Source organism: Streptopelia decaocto (assembly GCF_964273445.1).
Source record: "Streptopelia decaocto genome assembly, chromosome: Z".
Classification (NCBI taxonomy): Eukaryota; Metazoa; Chordata; class Aves; order Columbiformes; family Columbidae; genus Streptopelia; species Streptopelia decaocto.
Genome location: NC_138657.1, coordinates 50,074,587 through 50,095,570, shown reverse-complemented (window position 1 = coordinate 50,095,570; position 20,984 = coordinate 50,074,587). Strand labels below are relative to the sequence as shown.

Here is a 20,984-nt window from a genome sequence, read left to right as displayed (position 1 = left end):
ACATATGAACTTTCTTTGGCATTCAGTTAACTAAGAAAATTTGGCAGCAATCTATATATCACCTTTTTAAATTTCATGGGCGGCTGATTGTAGCTAGTGTTTCTTAACTTGTAGAGCTTCCGTCCTGCTCTGAAAACAGTCTAGATAAAGTGTGCCAGATCTACTCCTGGCAGTAGACAGCACAGCTCGCTGAAAAAAATAACAAAGCTTCACTGGATTTAGTTTTTATAAATATCTTTAGAGATGAGGACAAAATTGGGCTAGTCAACTGACGATATACGTGTTAAGTTCACATGAAACTTTCTCTTTCTTCCCAATAGTAAACATGCCTCTCTTGAATCCAGTTCTGACCTGGCTCCCAGCCTCCCTATATTCAGTACCAGGTTTACAGGCCAAACCTGCTACAGAAAGCAGGACACTAACAATCAGTATATCAAGCAGTGTCCTAACTTGCACCAGTAACATCTGCATAGTAGGTGAGTGGAGAAGAGGCAAAGGAGGTCTTTGCACAGAATGAAAACAAGGATGTCTGTGTGCTATGCAAACAGCAGGAGATAGGGTAGACTTCCAGCTCCATAGCCTTTCAAACCTGGCCCCCTCCTTCCGTCACCCCCAATCAATTCATTCTTGGACAGGATCACTTAACAGCAGAAATATGCCACAATAGCTGAATCACGTTCAGTGAGACAACCACACTTGTACAGGAAAGAAAAAAGATAATTCTCTAAGTGGTTACATTTTGCTTGTTCTCCTTGAACAAGTTAAAGGGGGAAAAAAAAACACAAAAATAGTGGGTTTTGTACATTTATCCTTAATGTCCATTAAGAAAACTGCATAACAAAGTGGCTCAGCTGACAAATTAGAGAAGAATAACCAATCACTATTCCTTGCTTAGTATATCTTGAAGAAGGTCCTTTGAAGAGGGGTTATTGCAAGACCTGCTTAGGAAAAACAGAATTTTTGGGAGGAGAATGTGGTACCATTAAGTGGTATATGTTTCCCCAGACATTAGCCAAGCATTGAAATGTTGTACTTCTGGGGTTTCTCATCATTAGATTTATAGAGAAGTTAGGTGTCAGCTAATATTCTCCCAGTCATTACTTAAAGATTTAAAAGAAAAGAAAAAAGACTGAAGAGGGAAAATACTGAAAAATATACACAGATTAGGTGGGAAGATATTTTGCTACATTTAAACTAATTAAGAACACCTGTAATCAAAAGCCACAAAATTATAAACATGCTTTAAATTGATATTCTTGTATGAGCATCTAAGTAATCTATTTGAAAAAGTAAATGAAAGTCATACCTGGCCATAGCAACCTGCATAATGAATAAGGCTTGGGTGGTCTTTTGAGCAACTTAATTCTGCAATAGCTTCTGTTTCGCTCACCATCCATCGAACACACTCCAGCTGACCATTCTAAACAAATAAAAAGAAATTTTTAATTCCAGCTGTTTCAGTTTGTGCTGATTTGACTGAAAATGAGTTAAATTTCTTTGTGTAGTTAGAAACCTTTCTTTTTCATAGCTAGCATGGTCATAATTTGGACATAGTTTGAGAACAAGAGATAGCATCCCAGCACAGAGCTAGTGTTTTTAATTGCTGTGGTCTGTGAGTCATGGACATCCTGAGTGCTCTGCCCACAGGTGTGAGGCATCAAGGAAGTGGGGTATGGATGGGGCAGAGCTTGACTGACATCCAGACAGATCAACGACAGTATTCCATCCCATTAGTATCAGACTTCATATTTAAAGAGATTTGGGATCTTCCAGGCTCTCTCTCAGGCTTTTCTTGCTCTCAGGAGTTTGGTTGGGATGTTTAGGTCAGCCATTTGCCATTTTGCAGAGGCCTCTGGGCTTTTCTGCCTTTTTCCTGTTTTTTGTCTCTTTGGGATCAGCTGTTCAGGACCAGGTGCTGTTTCCTGGGACTGGCTGCTCAGTTGTGGACAGAGTTCATGAAGAATTGCCTTGAGTATCTTTTATTTCTATTTTATATATATATTTACTAGTAGTGTATTAGTATTTTGCTATTTTATTAAACTGTGTTTATCTCAATCCAAGTTTCTTCCTTTCCTTTTGATTCTCTTCCCTGTTGGGGGGGTGAGGGGTGAGTGAGCGGCTATCGTGGTTGTATTGCTAGCTCCTGTTAAACCATGACACAGTTATAAACACCTTTACTAAATAGAGAAAAGCTTATCAGAATTATTAAAGTGTTAGGAAATTCCAGTTTGTTTGAAAATGTGTTCTTTTCTCTGCTTTCATGTAATGCACTTGTTTATCTCACTGTCTTGGATTGGTTATAGTTTTGCTATTGATTATAGTGCAAATGGTAATGTGAAAGTGGCCATCAAATATTATGTTCCTTTTCCAGGCTAAGTAAAGGTGGCCCATCCACCGAGGTAAAGACTGATTATTATTGTCATTTGGTAGGATAGATGACATGTCATGACTCTGAGCCCCTTGTCACCCTACATACTCTGCGTGATCATAGGGCACCCAGCAGGGGAATCCAACTCCTGCCTTAGATAGAATCAGTTTATTTACAAATCAGGTCTTATGATGTCCAAGTTATACAACAGTACATTCACTCACAATTCTAAGTACATAGTCCATAGAATCACTGCCCATAGATGCTTCACCACTGCCAACAGTCCTCATCTCTGGCTCCCATACAATGGACATCCAGGGTCTTTTCCACTGGTGCTGGAGGATCTTTTCTGGTCACCAGAACAGGCATTGTTGGCTCCTGATGAGAGGCTGCCTCTGTGCATCACTGAGCCCTTAATGCTACAATCCATGTGAAGGTAGTCATAATTCTGGCAGTCATTAGGGTTACAATCTGGTCCCTACTTCCAGATTGTTCGGAGCAAAACCATAGCTCTGTTCCAATCACTTCTACAGCACAGCTCAATGACTAAATTAGATCATTTGCTGGAGCATAATGAACAGTATCTCTACAAACTCAGGTCTTCATTGATCACTAATTAAATGCATGCTTCCAAAATTATTCTTATGTATGTAGTATCTGAACACCTAATGCTCATGGATTAAGATCTGTCTGTAATAGATGCTGTTCAAATACAAATAAGGAGATGAATCTTGCCTGGAACACCTTTCACAGCCTAGTCTGAAGATTCCCAAGCTGCTATGCACTCTCCTAGTAGTTTGCAAGTTACTATGAAGCAGGATGTAGATGCTGTGGAAACAGATGAACATTTTCCTCAGACCGTGCTTATGGCCTGGTTTAACGGCAAGAGTTTTTAGCAGCTTCTCTTTCTGCAGCCTCTTTTCAGTGGTGCTACCTTGGTAAATGCAGTTTGGCATGGCCTACATTACAGCTGGCTCTTAGTTCATTTTTCAGCTTTCAAAGGCTGTTATATTCTTGTTATATTCTTCAGTTAAAACGTCACAGGGGCAACACACAATAACATAAAAAGCTGTTTGTGTGCATAAAATGGAAAAAGTTTTATGAGAATGAAACAAATATCTATTTCAAGTTTCAGTTTTATTTTTATAAAAACAAGGAGAAGAATGCAATAAATATTAACCCACTTAAAATTATATGGGAGAAATAAAAAATTGAATAAAATTTATTTTGTATTTGTTTTATTCCTTACATGTATAACGTATGAATAGAAACACAAAAATGTACACTAGTTTACTTACTTTCCTCCATTTCTCTCCATTTCAGTAATGAAGTAAAACAATGAAACTACTTGTAGTCGTTGCTCCTCAACATGTTTGGGTACAAACATCAGTAAGCAGGAATAACTAATAAATTTTATTTTGTTTTCCTTTGTATAACAACTGAGTAAAATATTTTTGCATTTTTAAAATAAAGGTAAGGAATTAATAAAATTAAGAGAATAATTTTGCTAATGTGGAAAGGATTTATCCACAGTTAGTTAAAATAAATCATGAACACAACAGTGTGACTGGCCATAACACACCAGTCTATTTTAACTCCCTAGCTCATAGCTCAAGATCAGAAAGAGGTCTTGAATCAAAAGAGTTATTTTTAATTAATTCATTCCTTAATGGGAAAAGTTATTCATAATCACTAAATTGTTTAAATACACTTCCATGGAAATTTATGCTCCTGCATAGAAGTTTTCTTCCATTCTGATCGTCATCATTCTTCTGGAACACAGGTATATGCACCACATGGTATAACATTATGGGAGCTACAATGGTATAAAGTAAGAGCAAGAAGAATACAGTTCATTCTATCACTGTGCAAAAACACTTTGGGAGTAAGGATCAAGAGCTGCAAAGTTTGGTTATGCCAGATTACTTTCAGGCTCTCACAAAACTTTGCAATGATCCAGGACAAGGTCAGCCATGCAGGTCATCATTAGAAACACCTGGGCCTAAGCACTCTCACTTGCATGAAGAACTTTACATTTAGATACTTTTCTTGAAGCATGCTCAAGTATTATAGAAAATAAAGGAACTAATTACTAAAAAAGCCAACCTTTCTGGAGAAAAAGACAAAAGGTTTTATTGGCTTACAAACACATGTGGATGTATTACTTACTGCCATCACAGAAAGAAACTAAATGATCTTTATGTCACATTACAGTAGAGGCACTGACTAAGTTACCTTTATTGCTAATCCAGCTGGAGTTAGCTGCTCAATGTTCCGTTCATTCAAACAGTCTTCACCCATCAAAGAAGTGAGATGCTGCAGGCACTCTGCATGTCCCTTTGATGCTGCTACATGCAACAGATTGTTGTCACACTCATCATGGATCTTATCCAGATTATCTGCTGCTAAATGTGGCTGTTAAAAAAAAAAGCATTATGTTAGTTACAACTAAGAATAAAAAGATACAGAGAACATTAAGCCTCACAGCTCAAAACACACGCCAAATACAAAGATGTTTCCCCATAGACGTTCTTATATAACTCAAAACCAGGAGCTTTTCATTTCACTACACAGAACACGGCTACTATTTGCAAAAGGATAGAGGTGGGATGCTCACTGGCTTGATTCACCATGTAGTTTCTCTCCTTCTCATGCAATTGTCCTTCAACAGTGCAAGATCCTGAGTAGCTCTGAGTCTTTGTAGCAGTTTGATCAACTAAATAGCTACAAAGATATCCATATTTTAATAATTTCTGTTTTCTCTCTCTCTCTTTTTTTTTTTAATATTATATTGATGAGTAATTGAACAGAAAACATCCAGGACTCCTAAAAGTAGTTCTTGATTAATTTTGCTCATCACTGAACTGACAGCTTTTGTTAAGTACAATCTAAAACATAGCTAAAACACATGACAGAAAGCTCTGATATGATAGCTTGTTTGCATGAAAAAATGTATTTGACTATTTACCCAAAGTACTACATAACCAGGACCTAATACATTTTTTCTGCCCAAATCTAATTTTGAGACAAAACAATTGAATTGAGAAACTTCAGAAGGAAAACAGAAGAAGGAAGATAGAATTAAGGAGTAGCACTGCTAAGTTCCTAGAGTTGTCCAGCCTTGCCAGTGTACTGGTTGATGAGTCTACTTCATTCAGAGGTTTTGACCTATCTTAAAAAAATGAGCATTTTCTTCTCATCTACCTACCTATGATGAGCTCTTTTTCCCACCCCAATTCTTATCTCAGGGTGAATTTACTTTGCTTTTATTTCTTACTGACCAATCTCATATTCTGCTTCTGTAGTCTTTGAATATGTGCCTTTGTTCTCACTGCTATGTTAATAGCGTGCTTTTGTGCTTGAGCTGGACTGGTAAACAGAGAAGCTAAACAAAATCTAACAAAAACAGTTTTTACACATCCACTGTGCCTCCACCAGCCGTTCTGAGTGGAGATCACATGCTCTGCATCACTGTGTTAACTTGCACCTAGTTACTTTGGAAACCATCATTGATAGTGCCTGATCACAGTCCTAGAATTTACTAAAAAACTTCATATGGGTCAGAGGCCAAAGAGGCTTTAGAGAAAGCTCCTGCCTGAGAATGCTGCTGCAACAAGACAGCATAAACACTCCTGAATAATAATCAGAATACAACAGAAGCCCCTCTGTTCCCATCATCAGCCTCTAAATAACAACTGAGCAAAACCAGCAATAATTGAACAAAGCAAACCACAAATATTGAGAAAGGCAAATCTCAACTCAGATTGAAATTCAATATTTAAGTGATCTCAATAGTTAAAAGGCCTTGCTTCTATACAGTTTCAGTGTACTACATAAACTAGAAAGCCTGGCCATGTTTACATAAATTAGTATCTTGGGTTTGCTACATATTTGATTTAAAGATTAAAACTTTCCATTGAGAAGCCCATATACTTGATTTCTAAGGAGTGTACAAGATAAAAAGGGCAGCAGTTCAAATTACGCACTTCATCAGCTTTGCTGGCTTAATAAACCACATCACAGATTGCTCTTATTCTATGTGTTTTATGAAAAAGATTATACTTACCAGTAAAGATATTTGGCCTTCCTTCACAATGTTTAAGATGCTCTTAATCTTTTTCGCCTCTTCACTCCTCTCTTCTGGGCCCCCTGCACTGCTCCAGTTCATACTGAGTTCCTCTAGCTGCTTGCTTTCTGCCACTGCTGACTGCAGGTGGAAAGTCCTCACATGGCAGTTTGGCATAGTCTTCTCAGTTTTGTGACCATGAGGATCAACAAATGCCCTGCTGAGAAAGCCCTTGCCCTGGGTTTCAGATTCGTGGACTGAGCTACAGTTAACTAAAGGCTGGGAAAGCTCTAATTCTTCTGTTAAATGCTTGTGCTGATCAAGGACAATGGGCTGCATTTTTCGCAGCTGAGAGCCTTTCACAGGAGACAGCACACAGAATTGCGTCCCCTCAGCAGGCGAGCTCTCTGTGCTCCCTGCAGAGCAGGTCTTGCTGTTAAGACCATTCACTGCTGAACATACACCCAAACCTTTTTTCTCAGGAGCTACCTTTGTAAAAGGAACAACTTGCTGGCTTGATTTAATATAAGGCACATCCAAAATTTCATCCATATCCAGGTCATAGTGTTCCAGCTCCCCAAGCAGAACAGTGGGCTCGATGTTTTTGCTTTTAAGGCTCTCTGCTTCTCCTGGACTCTGGTCATCATTTGGAGGTGCAGGCTGAGAATCGCTGCCTTTCCGGTATTCTCCCTTCTGGTTCTTCTGGTCATCACTTTGATTGTTCTCAGAGCTTTCTGGCTGGTGCTTTAATGGGGAAACCCTCTTCACTGGTCTGAATTTATTGCACACATCTGCAATTCCTGTTGGTTTCTGTGCACTTCCTATAAGAGTTGAGACTCCACAGTTCCAGCTGCTGCTGGAAACTAGAGAAACAGAGGAATGTGATTTAGAAGTGATTACTACCAGATGTGTGACGTGACATAACACACTTTAAAGATACACCTGACCAAACACCGGAAACAAGAATTACATGATAACATGCCACATTCATATCTAAGTAGATTTAATGGCATCTCTATGAAAACAGCTGAAGAATTCAACACTACAGAAAAGAAACTTTCTTCATTCAGGACAGAAAAAGTAATAAACTACAAATAAAGAAGTCTTAATCAAGAAATGGGCACCAATAAGAGCGTAGTGGCATTTACAGTGGTCCTGTCCAACTATGCTAGTCTGAATTTTTTTGTTGCACGGAGATGCATCGTAAAAGTTGAATGATTTTCAGGGAGGTCAACAAAAGGGTTAGTAAAAACTTTTTAGTGGATTTGTTTTATCAACAGAAACAATTTTATTTTAAAGGCCTGTTATCTCTACAAGAGGTATTTTTCACAGAAGAACTGAAAATCCATATGACAGTGACTGAGAGCTGGGACTGTTCATCAAAGGGTCAAGAGGAATGTTATTCTTGTGTATAATTAGATTATAGGAAGCAACAAAGAAAAGAGACTGAGGCTTTTCTTCGTGGTGCCCACTGGCAGGACAAGAAGCAATAGACACATACTGAAGCTCATGAAATTCCATCTGAACACAAGAAAATACTATTCACTGTGAGGCTGGTCAAACACTGGCACATGTTGCTGAGAGACATTGTGGAGTCTGCATCCCTGGAGGTATTAAAAATCTAACTGGACACAGTCCTGGGCTTAACCTGCTCTAGCTGACCCTGCTTAAGCAAGAACATTGGACTAGAGGGTCTCTGCCAAGCGAAACAATTTTGTGATTATCTGATTTGAAAATTAAGCTACTTATTCAGGTATGATTTTCCACTTTTCCTTTGTATGTTGGGCTTCTGTGTCAAACTTTCTGTCTGTTATATATATATATAAGCTGTGTATATATATATATATAAGCTGTATATATGTGTATATATATATATACATATATACACATGCACACATACACATATATTTAACTCTGGATCTTCCAGACCATAATTTCAGTGCACTACAGGATATGGAGCTGGACCAGTGAATCTGACTTGCACAGAAGAAAGGGAGCTCAAGGTACCTGAATCTTAATCCTACTGAACTTGAATTCAATCCTGCTGAACTTTGCAATCTTTCATACAGTCCCAGCCGGTGATATTTATGATGTCCACAATCAGTGGAACTCTGGAGAAGTATTTCCCTTATTTTCTTATTTTCATTTGAGAGGTAGCACTAAAACCACTAGAGCCTTCAAGCAGTTTCTACACCCTTTTCAATGTACACTAAGAGTTAATGCATTCTGAAAGTCAAGAATACTGTTTAAACAAAGCAGATTTATTACATGTGCTAACTGCATATCAGTGGGATCTAATTTGTGGTCAAAACACACAATTTGCCATGAACACCTTCCTAAGGAAACAGATAAATACACTTTCGGTGCAACATTAATGTCCGAAGTGAAAGATTAGTACAGCTTAGTAGTTATGGATGTCTGAAAATTACCTTAATACTTTTGGAAGTGCTTAAGAATACATTTCCGAAGAAGAAATAAAAATAATAATAATCAAAAGGCATGCAACTTAGTGGGCCAATACAAAGAACACACTGTACTGACTTATTTATGTATTGTATAAGATTCTAGGTTCAAAGGCCTACACTTTTATGTTGGTTTTATTTACATGTGAAATTTTTTCCAAGTGATACAGTGAAATGGATACCATATGTTTCCCAGCTGTTTTGTTCTGACAGGAACTATTAAGCACTCAGTATGGAAATGAATTCTGTCTGAGTTTTATGAAAACACTGCTTTCAACACAGGGGTCTAGACGGAGGAAAAGGCATCAATATTTTGTTTGTCGTCACTTTATTTAAGCTTACATTTATTTTGTTGCTTGGCTTTCTCCACTTTCTAACCTTAATAACACACATTTACATAAACTATTGATGACAAAATTGTAAAATTGGATGCTACAAAGAAGCAATGACCTTTGTTACAAATATGTCTTGGATCATTGTAAAATCATGTATTTCTCTTTCCTTTCACTACAGTTAGAGCAGAATAAGGTACTTATATTTTTTCATTGTTTTTCTTTCCAACATCTCTTTACAAACAGTTTTTCAAGAAAACAAACTGGAACACCAAGAACATTTAGCAATATTCTTACTGACTTAAAAACTTTCTCTTCACTTAACTGGGATGATGAATTTACACTTCATTTAATAAAGGATTAGAATACAGCATTTAACCACACAGCAGTAAGGAAGAAAGCAAGTCAGACTGGTAGGCACAATCCTTCTTTGTGCTACTTTCTACTTGTGTGCTGTACAGGATGCACTAGTGATTAGGCAGTTACAGCATGGTTTCCCCCTACACAATACTGAAATCGTAGGCCAGAGTGTATCAGGCCATGTCTTCCCTTCCGTTTTCAGATGCTTGTTCCCTCAAGAAGCAAAACCAAGTGCTGTCTGGGTCCTGCAAAGCACCAGCACAGTAGGAGTTATGTGAGTAGTCTTCAACAGCTGCACCAAGGGAAAAGCCTCTTGCTCATCTCTCCATACTTATGAACTCAGGCAGGGGCCATTAAAAGTCTGGGTCAAATAAATACTGTTTGATTATTTTACAAACATCAGTAAAGGATAGTCTGAGTTTAAGGCAGGGGACTAGAATGTGAAGCAGCTAGTTTTGTTCCAGACAAATAATTCTGGCATAATCTTGGATAAACAATATCTCTTTTATGCACCAGTACCTCAAATGTAAAAAACTGATGACAATTTTTTTTCCAACTACGTTATCAAAATTATTTCTTTAACTTTTAATAATTAATGTGAGATATTTGGATGATTCTGTTGCTGTGTTGCTGAAGTAAAAAGAGAGAGGAGCACAAAACCTAGGGAGACTTCATTCACATCAGTAAAGAAGTTTCATGCTGTCTGATAGACCTGAGGTGCCAAAGCATTTCCTTGGCATTAAAGAAAATAGTAAATTGCAAGGGATAAATTTGTAAAACTAGTTCTTCACCATATGTTCTGCTCTACACTCTTTTTGAGGAAGAGAAAATGCAAAAAGTGAATAAAGAGGCCTGTAGTTTTATTTATAGTTTTATCGATTTATGTATTTATTAATTTGCTTGTTTTCAGATATCCTAGAACTACTGAGGGCCCATAATCAGAAAAGGGGAAAATTAGGAAGCAACTTCTCTTACAATTTAATCAACAGATTTTATTTTAGGAAACAAAATTTACCTTGAACTTTCTAAAAAAGATCCCGGCAACATGTTTCCAACTGTAAGCATCTGTTGACTTCAGAGAATTTTTCAACACCATCTCTGTATCTCAGGCAAGGAGAGGTGTGTGTATGGGGGGTTTATCTGGTATACGAGTATCTGTAGAATCATAGGATAACTATATGAGTTTTGTCTGACCATCAAGACTACCTCATGCACAGATGAAACTTTACCCTTGTGACAAGCAGTTTCTGTGATCCTTACAATCTAATATCAAACATCAGAATACCTTTAAATTGTCCTGAGTATAATGAAAATAACAAAGAACTCAGCTTTCGCTTCAGCTCTATAAGGAAACTACTACAGAAATTCAATGCTGGTGTGTGTGCAAGACCCTGTCTCTCTGGCATATGGGTAACAGTAACATTCTTTAAATGATCATGGCTTCATGAACTTTACAGCACTGGTGGCACAAATAGGAGGTGGCAAAAGGCTGTATTTCACACAGCAGTACCATTACAAAATGAACTGTATATGCAGCAGAGTGGTATTTCTAGATATTGCTATGCCAGCTCTTCACAAACACAGAATGACTCACATTCAAAGACTACTGACTAACTGATGAAAGTCAAGCTCCTCTGTATCTGTCACCATGACCATGGACTCCTTTAAGGTTTATGCTGTGACCAATGTTCTGTAGTCACAAATGCTGCTGCTGAACAGCTGGGACATAGACAGTGGTGCAGGTAAGCAGGAAAACGGATGCAGATGTGAGTCATTTGCAGATCAGTTGGGAACCAAGTCCATGTTGCACTACTAGACCACTTGACACCTGCACACTGGTTTAGCAGGAAAGAAAAAGAGTATCAGTTCACTCCTGTTCTTCTGTAGGTGGCAAACATTGATCCCCATTACCATGCTACCTCCTTCAATGAAATTCTTGAGCCTTTCTAGCTTGCTACCTGTGTACGTTCTCAGGATGGAGAATAAAATTTCATGGTTAACTGCATTGAACCACTGTCCAGCAGAAAAACTGGATGACTTCCAAACAGTTATTAGTCACCAATGCCATTAATGCTTCTGACTAATGACCAGACCTGTATCCAGACTGTGCTAACTCTAAATTCTGTGAATTTCAACCTTTGTTTTCTAAGAACTCCATCCCTGTGAGGTCACAAAGCACAACAAAACTGTGAATAATGGAGAACAATACACTTCTTAGGCCCTGGAGCTGAGAGATCTGGACTACGGCAAGAACTTCTACTCATTTTATCATGCTTAATAGATCCTTCGATGGCCTATGAACCTCTGAGGTTGAATCACAGTTATTTCCTGCTGATAAAGAAGTGGGAGCATTCTGATGACTCCCTAATAACACTTTCTCAAAGTAACTTGGTTGCAATGTTCTTTATTGCAGCATTCATTTGGAAAATAGGTCCTTGAGCAATCTGGTATAACTGGAACTGCTCTAAGGACAGCAAGGTGGACAAGACAGCTTTCATAGGTGCCTTATGACTTAAGCTATGCTATGATGAAGTTGTAACCATCCTGAAAAAAGATTGCCTGCCTGCAGGTAGTAGCAAGACTGGAAACAAAGTGACAAACAGACAAGAGAATACACTGTTTGGGAACTTTTACCTGAAGACCTTGTCAGCATGTACTTGGAAACTCCCAGTACACAAAACTCGAAGGTACCCTCTGCCCTTGTTGACAACACAACAAGAAGCTTATTTACCATTTAGGCTTAAATTGTTTGCCCTCTAAAAAGGGTAAAGAGCTGGACCTTGGGAACTACCGACCAGTCAGCTTCATCTCTGTGCATGGGCAGATTGTGGAACACATCCTCCTGGAAGCTATGTGTAGGCATATGGATGACTGAGAGGTGAGTAGAGACAGCCAACAAGGCTTTAACAAGGGAAAGTCATGCTTTACTAATCTTAGTGGTCTTCTATGATGGAGCGACTGCATCAGTGGATGACTGATGTGACTTCTGTAAGCCCTTTGACATGGTCCCCCACAATATTCTTGCCCTTATTTTGGATACAGAGTTTTGATAGATGGACTATTTGATGCAAAAAGAATTGGCTGGATGGCCACATCCAAAGAGTTGCAGTCTCAGTGTCCAAATGGAGATGAGTAATGAGTGGTATTCCTCAGGGATTTGTATTAGGATGGGTACTGCTCAATATCTTTATTAATGACATGTACAGGAAGATTGAGTGCACACTCAGCAAATTTGCAGATTGAGTGGTTGAGGTGAGTGGTGCAGTTTGTGTGCTTAAGGATAGGGATGCTACCTAGAGGGACCTTGACAAGGCTTGAGGACCGGGCCAATGTGAACCTCATGAAGTTCAACAACGCCAACCAAGTGCAAGGTCTTGCACCCTTACGATGAGGGTGGTGAAACACTGGAAACTGTGGATGCCCCATCCCTGGAGGTGTTCAAAGGTCAAACTATATGGGGCTTTTAGCAACATTATCTACCAAAAGATGTCCCTGCCCATGAAAGAAGGGTTGGACTAGGTGATCTTTGAAGATCCCTTCCAAGCCAAACCATTCTAGGATTCTATGATTCTATAAATGAGAACAAACAGTGCTAGGGTGAGTCCATTGCTACCAAAGGATGAACACATTCAAATTACTTTCCTTTAACTGAAACTCCTCCTCTTTGCTCTAAAAATTAATTTACTGTGGAGTTTACTTCACTTTCCATCATCATTATTGAAGAAGCCTGAGATTAGCATTGACAACTGTCCATACCTATCAAATATATTTTTAATTGCAGTATTTCACCATGTTGCTCATGTACTATACAATCATTTGGGGGGCCTGAAGTAAGTATATACAAAGTTTTACATTTGGAATTATACTCTTCTCTGAAAGAAATGCCTGAGGTTCTTCAGTGTGATATGACTTCAGCAGAGACTCTTGAACCAATTAAGACTTGTATTCATTCCAGGTCCAAAGCACTGCGATTCCAACTGTGTACACAGACACTGAGGTGTTGTCTACACTAGGGAAACTTTTAGAAAATTCTTCATGTTTGTTAACATCAATTTATCTCCAACACTGGCAGTAATACTTGGGCTTCAAGAGATGGAAGAGGGGATGTCCCATACATATCGATGGATAATCAAAACCAGTTCTGAATATTTATTTACTGTTTTATTAGTATTATTGAAACAATATTTAACAATTTTAACTGAAGGTGGCACTGTTTTACAGTTTTAATATGTTAATAACATCCAGGAGCACATTTTAGGGTTCTTTAATGTGAGGTCTGTAGCATGAGATACTGAATTAAAGAACAGCCCTACACAGAGAGGGTCTGTTGCCATGTGAGTGGAATTTGAAGCCTCTCTAAAGACAGAAAGGGTAAACAGGGTAAATAATAATTCATCCTTTTACATAACAATGCCTCTTTTCCAGGTAATTCAAACATCAACACAAACCTCAGTGAATTAATATTTTTTCTTATCTTGGCTTATCTTTCTAAAACACAAAATATAGAAGAGACAAAGAAAATTTCAAAATTAATAAACTGGGTTTACGCTTGTACAGACTGATCTAAAGACGTAAAAGGGAGATAGCAAGTAAAGTTCTACTGAAAAATCAGAAGAGGTCATTCTGGCACAAAATGTGTAAAACAGGAGGAGGAGAAGAATGTGAAAATGATGTAAGAGAAGAGCTTATATATAGCTATCACAACTGTCACTGCATACTAATTATTGGGGTTTTTTCTGAGAAAATTCTTCAGTATTCTACCAAGGAATTTCCCAATCTGTTTTATATTGTTTCAGACATGTTTATGTGGGAGGTATTTGGAGGGCAACGGATTCTGGGAAATCAATGTCATATAACACTGCCTCAAAAAAAAAGAAAACAAAACCAACTTTAATTTCTCTTACAGCTAAAAAACTACCAAGAGCTCGAGACAGAAATTGTGTGGAATTTTATATTCACTGATTTATTTGTTTTTCTTAAACAGGAAACTGATCTTCTGAATAATTTTGTGAATGACAGGTACTTTGGGAATGCATAAAGCAGTGCAGAAGGATAAGTGTTGGAGATGAAAGATGAACTCGCTTTTAGCAACTTGTGTACAAAGATCCAGAGTAGGATATTGTGCTTATTTGAGACATACATTTAATGACTACCAAAAGTTGTCATAACTGACAGAATATACTTCAACAATGATATGGCTCAGTGAAGCTTGTTGAACACAGATGTCTCAAACCATTTGCTCAAGTCACCTTAGAAAATCTCCCCAGAAAGAAAGCAACCAATTTCATGCTTAATAATAAAAGCATAAAGGGCGTATTTCTGTTTCAATTCACCATTCTACATTAGACAACAACAAAAATACGTGGGTAGGGTGGCTAACACTAAAAATGAATTAGCTAGATCCATTTCCAAACTACACTCTTTAATTGTCTGCCTTTGAAGAAGAACAATGCCCATCATAGCAGTTATTATACTAGCTACAAAGACCATTTCCTTGAAGCATGATGGTAGAGAAAACAACTACCCTTAATTATGCTTTATTGTGGGTAAATCAGGATTTGCCCTACGCCTTTTCTACTATGTCATATATCTTCTGCCTTCTGATCTGGAGGTACTGACATGCATAGTTTGGCTCCAAGGATCCCTTGGAGTTATCCTGAGACAGAACTCCCTAAATCGAAGGAAGGAGTCAGGACTGAGACGGTACTGACTGCACAACTTTTATGCACATCTTGCAACAGGGCGAGGAAGAAACCACAGGACCTTCCTACCAGTGCAGATCACTGGCCAGTGCTGTCCAAAGGGAGGTGACAGTGGGAATTCAGAAAGGAAAAGCTGTACATAGGGAAATCCTTTCTCTGACTTTCTAATCTCTCCTTGTCCAAAAGAACAAGTAATTTGAGCAAAAGTTACAGGAGCAGGCAGAAATAGTTTAAAAAAAAAAATCTGTTGAAAGGTCTCTGTGAAACGCTTGAGAAAGCACATTGACTGGTAAACACTGGTATGTTTGCCTAGGATTAGAAGTGCTTAGAGTAATGTGAAAACAATGTAACCAAACGCTTTCATATGTTACTAACATATTATTCAATGTTTACATGAAATGGGGAAAGAAAATGGGATTTACAGGGCCTATTTACTAAACTTAACTGTGCACAATCAAGACTTCCATAATATCAGCTGTAAAATTAAAAAATCTATTTCCAAACAGAGGAATTGTCTGGTTTAAATCTGTTCTAACAATCTTACTGGCAAAAATGGCTGTCTGCATATTTATATATATTCTTAAGTATAAAGTCAAATCTTATTTTCTCTATAATTTTGCCTTAACTATCTTACTGAATTAAATGTTGTGGGTTTTTTTGTTGTTTTTTTTTTTTTTTTTTTTTTTTTTTTTTTTTTCCTGAGACAGAGCTGAAAGGTAATTATTTTTTAGATTATTAGGGTCCTGTTATATCTAAACCTATGGCTAACTTATGATTAACTTTCAGTTATTTTATAAAAGTAGTTCTTGGATAGTTCTACATTCTTCCATGTTTTATAGCAGAAATACAAACTCTAAGTGGGAGTCAGTATGAGGTAGAAAGCTGGATCAGCTCTTTGTAAAACCTCTGAGGTTTTCTATGTGTAACTACTTAAACTGCCAATGGAATACAGATATAAAATCGCATTAATGTCATGCATATAAAGATTTATGGTATAAAATATCTTCATCAAAAATAGGACATAGCAACAATAATTTGAGGAATATTTTCTGATGGTCTATAATATGAGAGAGGCAAGAGACTGCATCAAAAGCAACTATGGATGGGGTCTTACACAATGTTGACTGAAGCAGCTCTGTTTATATTTCAAGATACCTGAGATATTGAAGTCTGTACAAAGATATAAAGTGATATCTTCTTGTTCAGCACTATATGTTTAATCAGTGATGAAGAAGAGTAAAAATAAATCGATTTTAGTACTATTTCCAATTCATGAAAACTCCTAAGTGATAAATAGAGAGAAAAAAATAGATTTTAGTACCATAACCAGTACCATAACCAGTTTGCCAACACTATTATCAGTGCTCAAGACCTCTTTTTTGACTCAAGACTTTTAAACAAAGCTGTACACTGGCAGACTCCCCAGTGTTACTGCCATCTTCCAGCAATTCCTGTGTACTTGCTTCTGTCAGCCCCTTTTCAAAGCAATAGATGAATGCAGATGTAATTAAAATCATCATTGAAAATGTCAACTGCAGAGGAGACCAAGAAAAAACGGAGCTACAAAATAAATTGTCAATATCCCATAGACTTATGGAAGAGCTCATAACCAGTGCTTCACTGTTGCTATTTGTCTTCATTTTACTTTGACTACTATCTCAATTTTTAAAATAATATACTCTTCTTCCTGTAAACAGGTATTGATGCTGCCACTCTGGCTGAGCAGTCATGAACAGACCATGCAGTACAATATATCTTAGGGGCTATTTTTATTCTCCTTCTCTGGTTCACCTTACTTTTGGAGCAGCTGAGTGAATGAGTGGCTTTAACTCTTTTTATGGCAAGACAAGATAATGCCCTGTTGCCACATGATCAGCTGCTAATACTGATAGGCAGAGAGAGATAGGAAAATGGTAGTAGGGAGAAAATGGGGGGAGTGGGATGTAGAAGAGATGAAGGAGGTACTGGGTAGGGTATGAGAGGGAAGACAATAAGGGACAGTAAATGGTGGGGAGGAGAATGGTGATAAGAATGAGAGGAAGAAGGGTCTAGAATAATGGTGGGAATAATATTGGCAAAGATTTGCGGGGGAGACTGGAGGGAAAAATGGGAAAGGCTTGTCAGTAAGAATGGTGGGAAAGACTCGGAAGAATGTGAGGGAAGAAAAAGGAAGCTCTGGGGAAATGAAGGGAAGAATGGGGATGTGAACTTTGGGGAGAATGGGGATGAAGAATGGTGGGAAGGAATGGTAGGTGGCATAGGTGGGAAAACAGTGGGAGGAATGGGGAAAGAAGAATGGGATGAAGAATGGGGGAAGAATGGGGGATGAATGTTGGAAGGAATGACAGGGAAGAACGAGTAGAAGGGGGAAGAAGTGGTGGAGAAAGATGGCAGGAGGAGAGAAGGAAGGAAGAAGAATAAGGGAAGAATAGGGAGAAGAATGGCAAAGAGAAATGGGGTGAGAATGGTAGGATGTAGAGAGTGGGGATAACAGGGGCAAGAATGAGTAAGAAGAAGGGAAGGAGAGGTGAAGAAGATGGAGTGAGAGGGGACAAAGGGGAAGAAACGAAGAAGAAAGGCATGAGGAAAAGAGGCAGGAAGAAGAGAGAAGAAATGGGATGGGGCAAGGCAGGGTGAGGACAGAAGGGTATATAATAGGGGGGGATGAGGGGAATAAGGAGGGGAGAACACTGGAGGATGGGGGAAGACAGGGGAAAGACTGGGGTAGAATGAAACAGGGCAAATTGAGGGGGGTGAATCATGGGCCCTCTCCCTTTCCATTTCTTCCCTGCCTCTGCTTGCAGGAGGTAATAATACTGTGTGCACAATCACTGCTGTGCCCTGCGCAGGCAGTAACGTGGGAAGAAGCAGGTATGGTAAGGAGAGCTTTGCTTCCCTTTATTGCCACAGGCAGTGGTACACAGCTGTGATGATCTGGCCTTTAATGACTGTGGCAGAAGTAGCTATCGGAAAGTTTCAACTTAGTTACATACCTCGGAAATTTACAACTCCCTGAATGGCAATATAGAAATAAAAGCTGCCAAAGTATAGCACAATTCTTAAAGCCCTCTATCATCCCACAAATTCCAGGTCTCCCATTTCTGTTATAAAAGTATTTGATGAAACAACATTAAAAAAAGTTCAATTAAAACATCAGAAAGCACAATAAACTTTTCATAGCTCAACAAAAATGCTCCTCTCACCAATTCATTTCTCCTCCATCAGGAAGAGAAAAACAAAAGCAGATTAATCTGATTTACAGAGTGAAAAACAACACTGAATGCACTTTTTGTCTGGGGGAAAGGGGGAAGGTCTCCAGCTGGTTCTCATCTATATGCCATGATTCTTCATTTAGTTTACACTATTAAACTAAAAAACTCGGCTTTAATCTTAACTATTACAGTATGCCTTAGAGTAGATTCTATCATGTAGCATCCTTGATACAGTTTCAGACTCTGGCAAACCATCATCCCTCAAACTGGTCGTGGCCATATGGGTAGTAAATGTATCCAACATTTTTTCATTGGCGCCTACATTATTACGTCTTGTCACCAATGGTTTCTCGGGTTTTCAAGTAAATTGTTGCATATACTGTGGTTTGGAGCTGCTGAGATGAAGCCCTACATTTATCTGTATACAGCCAAATCCTTTTTTGGAACTTTTTTTCCTTATAATGAACTAACATCTGTTGAAAAAAGAAGGAATGTTTCCAGAAAGCTGTACAAAAATGAGAGAAAACAAAACAACAGAACACTGCCAAGAAGCTATTGTTGCCAAGTTGAACATGATAAAAAGCAGCCTAGAAAATGATGGGTGGACAGAAGTGGGTATCATACCTGATCTATCTTCATTTTGTGAATCACACCTCCTACATAATTCTGGGATGGTCTTGAGAGAAGTTACAGAGTACTGTAAAAAAGGAAAAAATGTATATGAAGCAATTAATTTAAAAAGATAAAAAGTAAGATTTTCAAGAGGTCCTGATGTCATGGGCACAGACTAAACCTATCAAGCCAAGGGTACTTCTGGCAGTCTGATAGTCCTCTCAGGGTGCATGAGAAAAGCAGATGGCATCTGCTTTTGTGTCCCACCTTGAGGGGTATCAAACAGACTTTAAAAACTACAGCAATCCATCTCCCCACCTCAGATTTTTCCTTCCTGCAGATCAGCATTATTCAAGTCACAAATACATTTTATATATATCTATCCTTTCCATGGAATGCAAGATATATCAAAGATGAGAATAGATCTAGGCTTCATAGTAAGCATTGAGGGTCACACTTTGCCCACCCAGGCATCTATTATGGTGATTTTACTGCAAGATACTTCATGGTTAAAAATTAGAATTCAAGCTTTCACAAACAAATATATAAAAGCAATACAGAATATTTGCACTGTCAAGATCTGATTTCAGAGCAGGACACATGTACATACAGATATCAGACAACAGGCTTATTCCTTTAACCTAGGTTTTACTACACCAAACTTGAATCATTACTTGGATGTGACAGGATATGCCTGATATTAATCAGGATTTTATTTTCTGAATTCAGCATTAAAAAGGAAAAAAACAGGGATGACGTATGTATTTCACTAAACAGAAATATTTTTCTTATAACCTTGTGGAATACCCTTGGTAAGACACATGATCCAGCGTTATAAAACTACACATTCTGACACACAAAAGTTAAGTTACTTAATAGAAAGCCTTCCTTAATCAAATGCTTAAATGTTACATGAATCTTCATGTAAACAAATGAAAATCATTATGTCTGTGAAAGATCAATGGCTTTGCTCATATAAAAAAGCCTATTAAAAACAGCATTTTGGAAACCAAAACAGAAAAAAGCATTTTGGATTAGCACAACTGAAAATTGTTAAAGAATATGTAAACACTGTATATTTTCAAAGAAACAGATATTTTTAGCTGGTGAGCTATTGATCAATTAAGCAAAACAACTACATAAAATACCACGAGCTTTCCACACAAAAAAGTAACAGTCATACATTGTCCTGTTTTTTTGGTGACAGTTCATCATTCAAAGTTTGATGTGCTTCTAATGCCCAGCTGGCCATCTGCTTCAGAATAAAGTTGACCTCATGTGACCAACTGTAGAAGTAATTTACTTCTTTGGTGCAAGTTTAAGACTGTTGAGCTCAAGTCATTTTAGTTACTCTAGTAAGTCTCAAAAACCTCCCATGCCTTCTTTTTTCCCTTGCTGACCTGATTCAGACATGTTTTGAGAAACCTCAACAACAACAAGAATCACTCATAAGTACTCCCAGGGTAAACACTGAACTTATTAATCAAAATGTGTAGCAGCACTCCACAGAACTACACAGTGACTCCAATCTCCATTAAACAAGGGGTTGTCTATAAGGCTGTGATTGCTCCAGGATGTGACAACCTAAAGCAACATAGAGCAGAAGGAGAAAGATGCTACTAAATACAAATTAAGTCATGTTAAACATGTACATGTACAAACACCATGTGCTGTGCTTCACATTAGTTATTGTTTAATAAAGATTGAACTGCTAAGCTATATGTCTTGCTATTTCAGCCCAAGGACTCAGAAGGCAATGTTGAGCTGGTCTAGTAAGATTCTTAACAGAATCCAAGTAACATGTCTCCAAGGAATATGGTAGCTTCGTAAGACCAGCTGGTGCAGTTTAAACTATTACACAGTTTGTAAT

The 20,984-nt window shown here is 38.0% G+C and overlaps 1 protein-coding gene across 2 annotated transcripts in view; it reads right to left on the bottom strand.

The window, feature by feature from the left end:
* The window catches only part of SNCAIP (synuclein alpha interacting protein), a 91,183-nt gene that overhangs the window by 26,124 nt on the left and 44,075 nt on the right, over positions 1-20,984 (bottom strand). For both annotated transcript variants that reach the window (XM_082074088.1, XM_082074087.1), the window contains exons 3-6: positions 19,127-19,199; positions 6,435-7,297; positions 4,604-4,783; positions 1,307-1,420 (exon numbers count right to left, since the gene is read on the bottom strand). In XM_082074088.1, the coding sequence (XP_081930214.1) occupies positions 1,307-1,420; positions 4,604-4,783; positions 6,435-7,297; positions 19,127-19,199 (1,230 nt within the window). The remainder of the gene's footprint in view (positions 1-1,306; positions 1,421-4,603; positions 4,784-6,434; positions 7,298-19,126; positions 19,200-20,984) is intronic.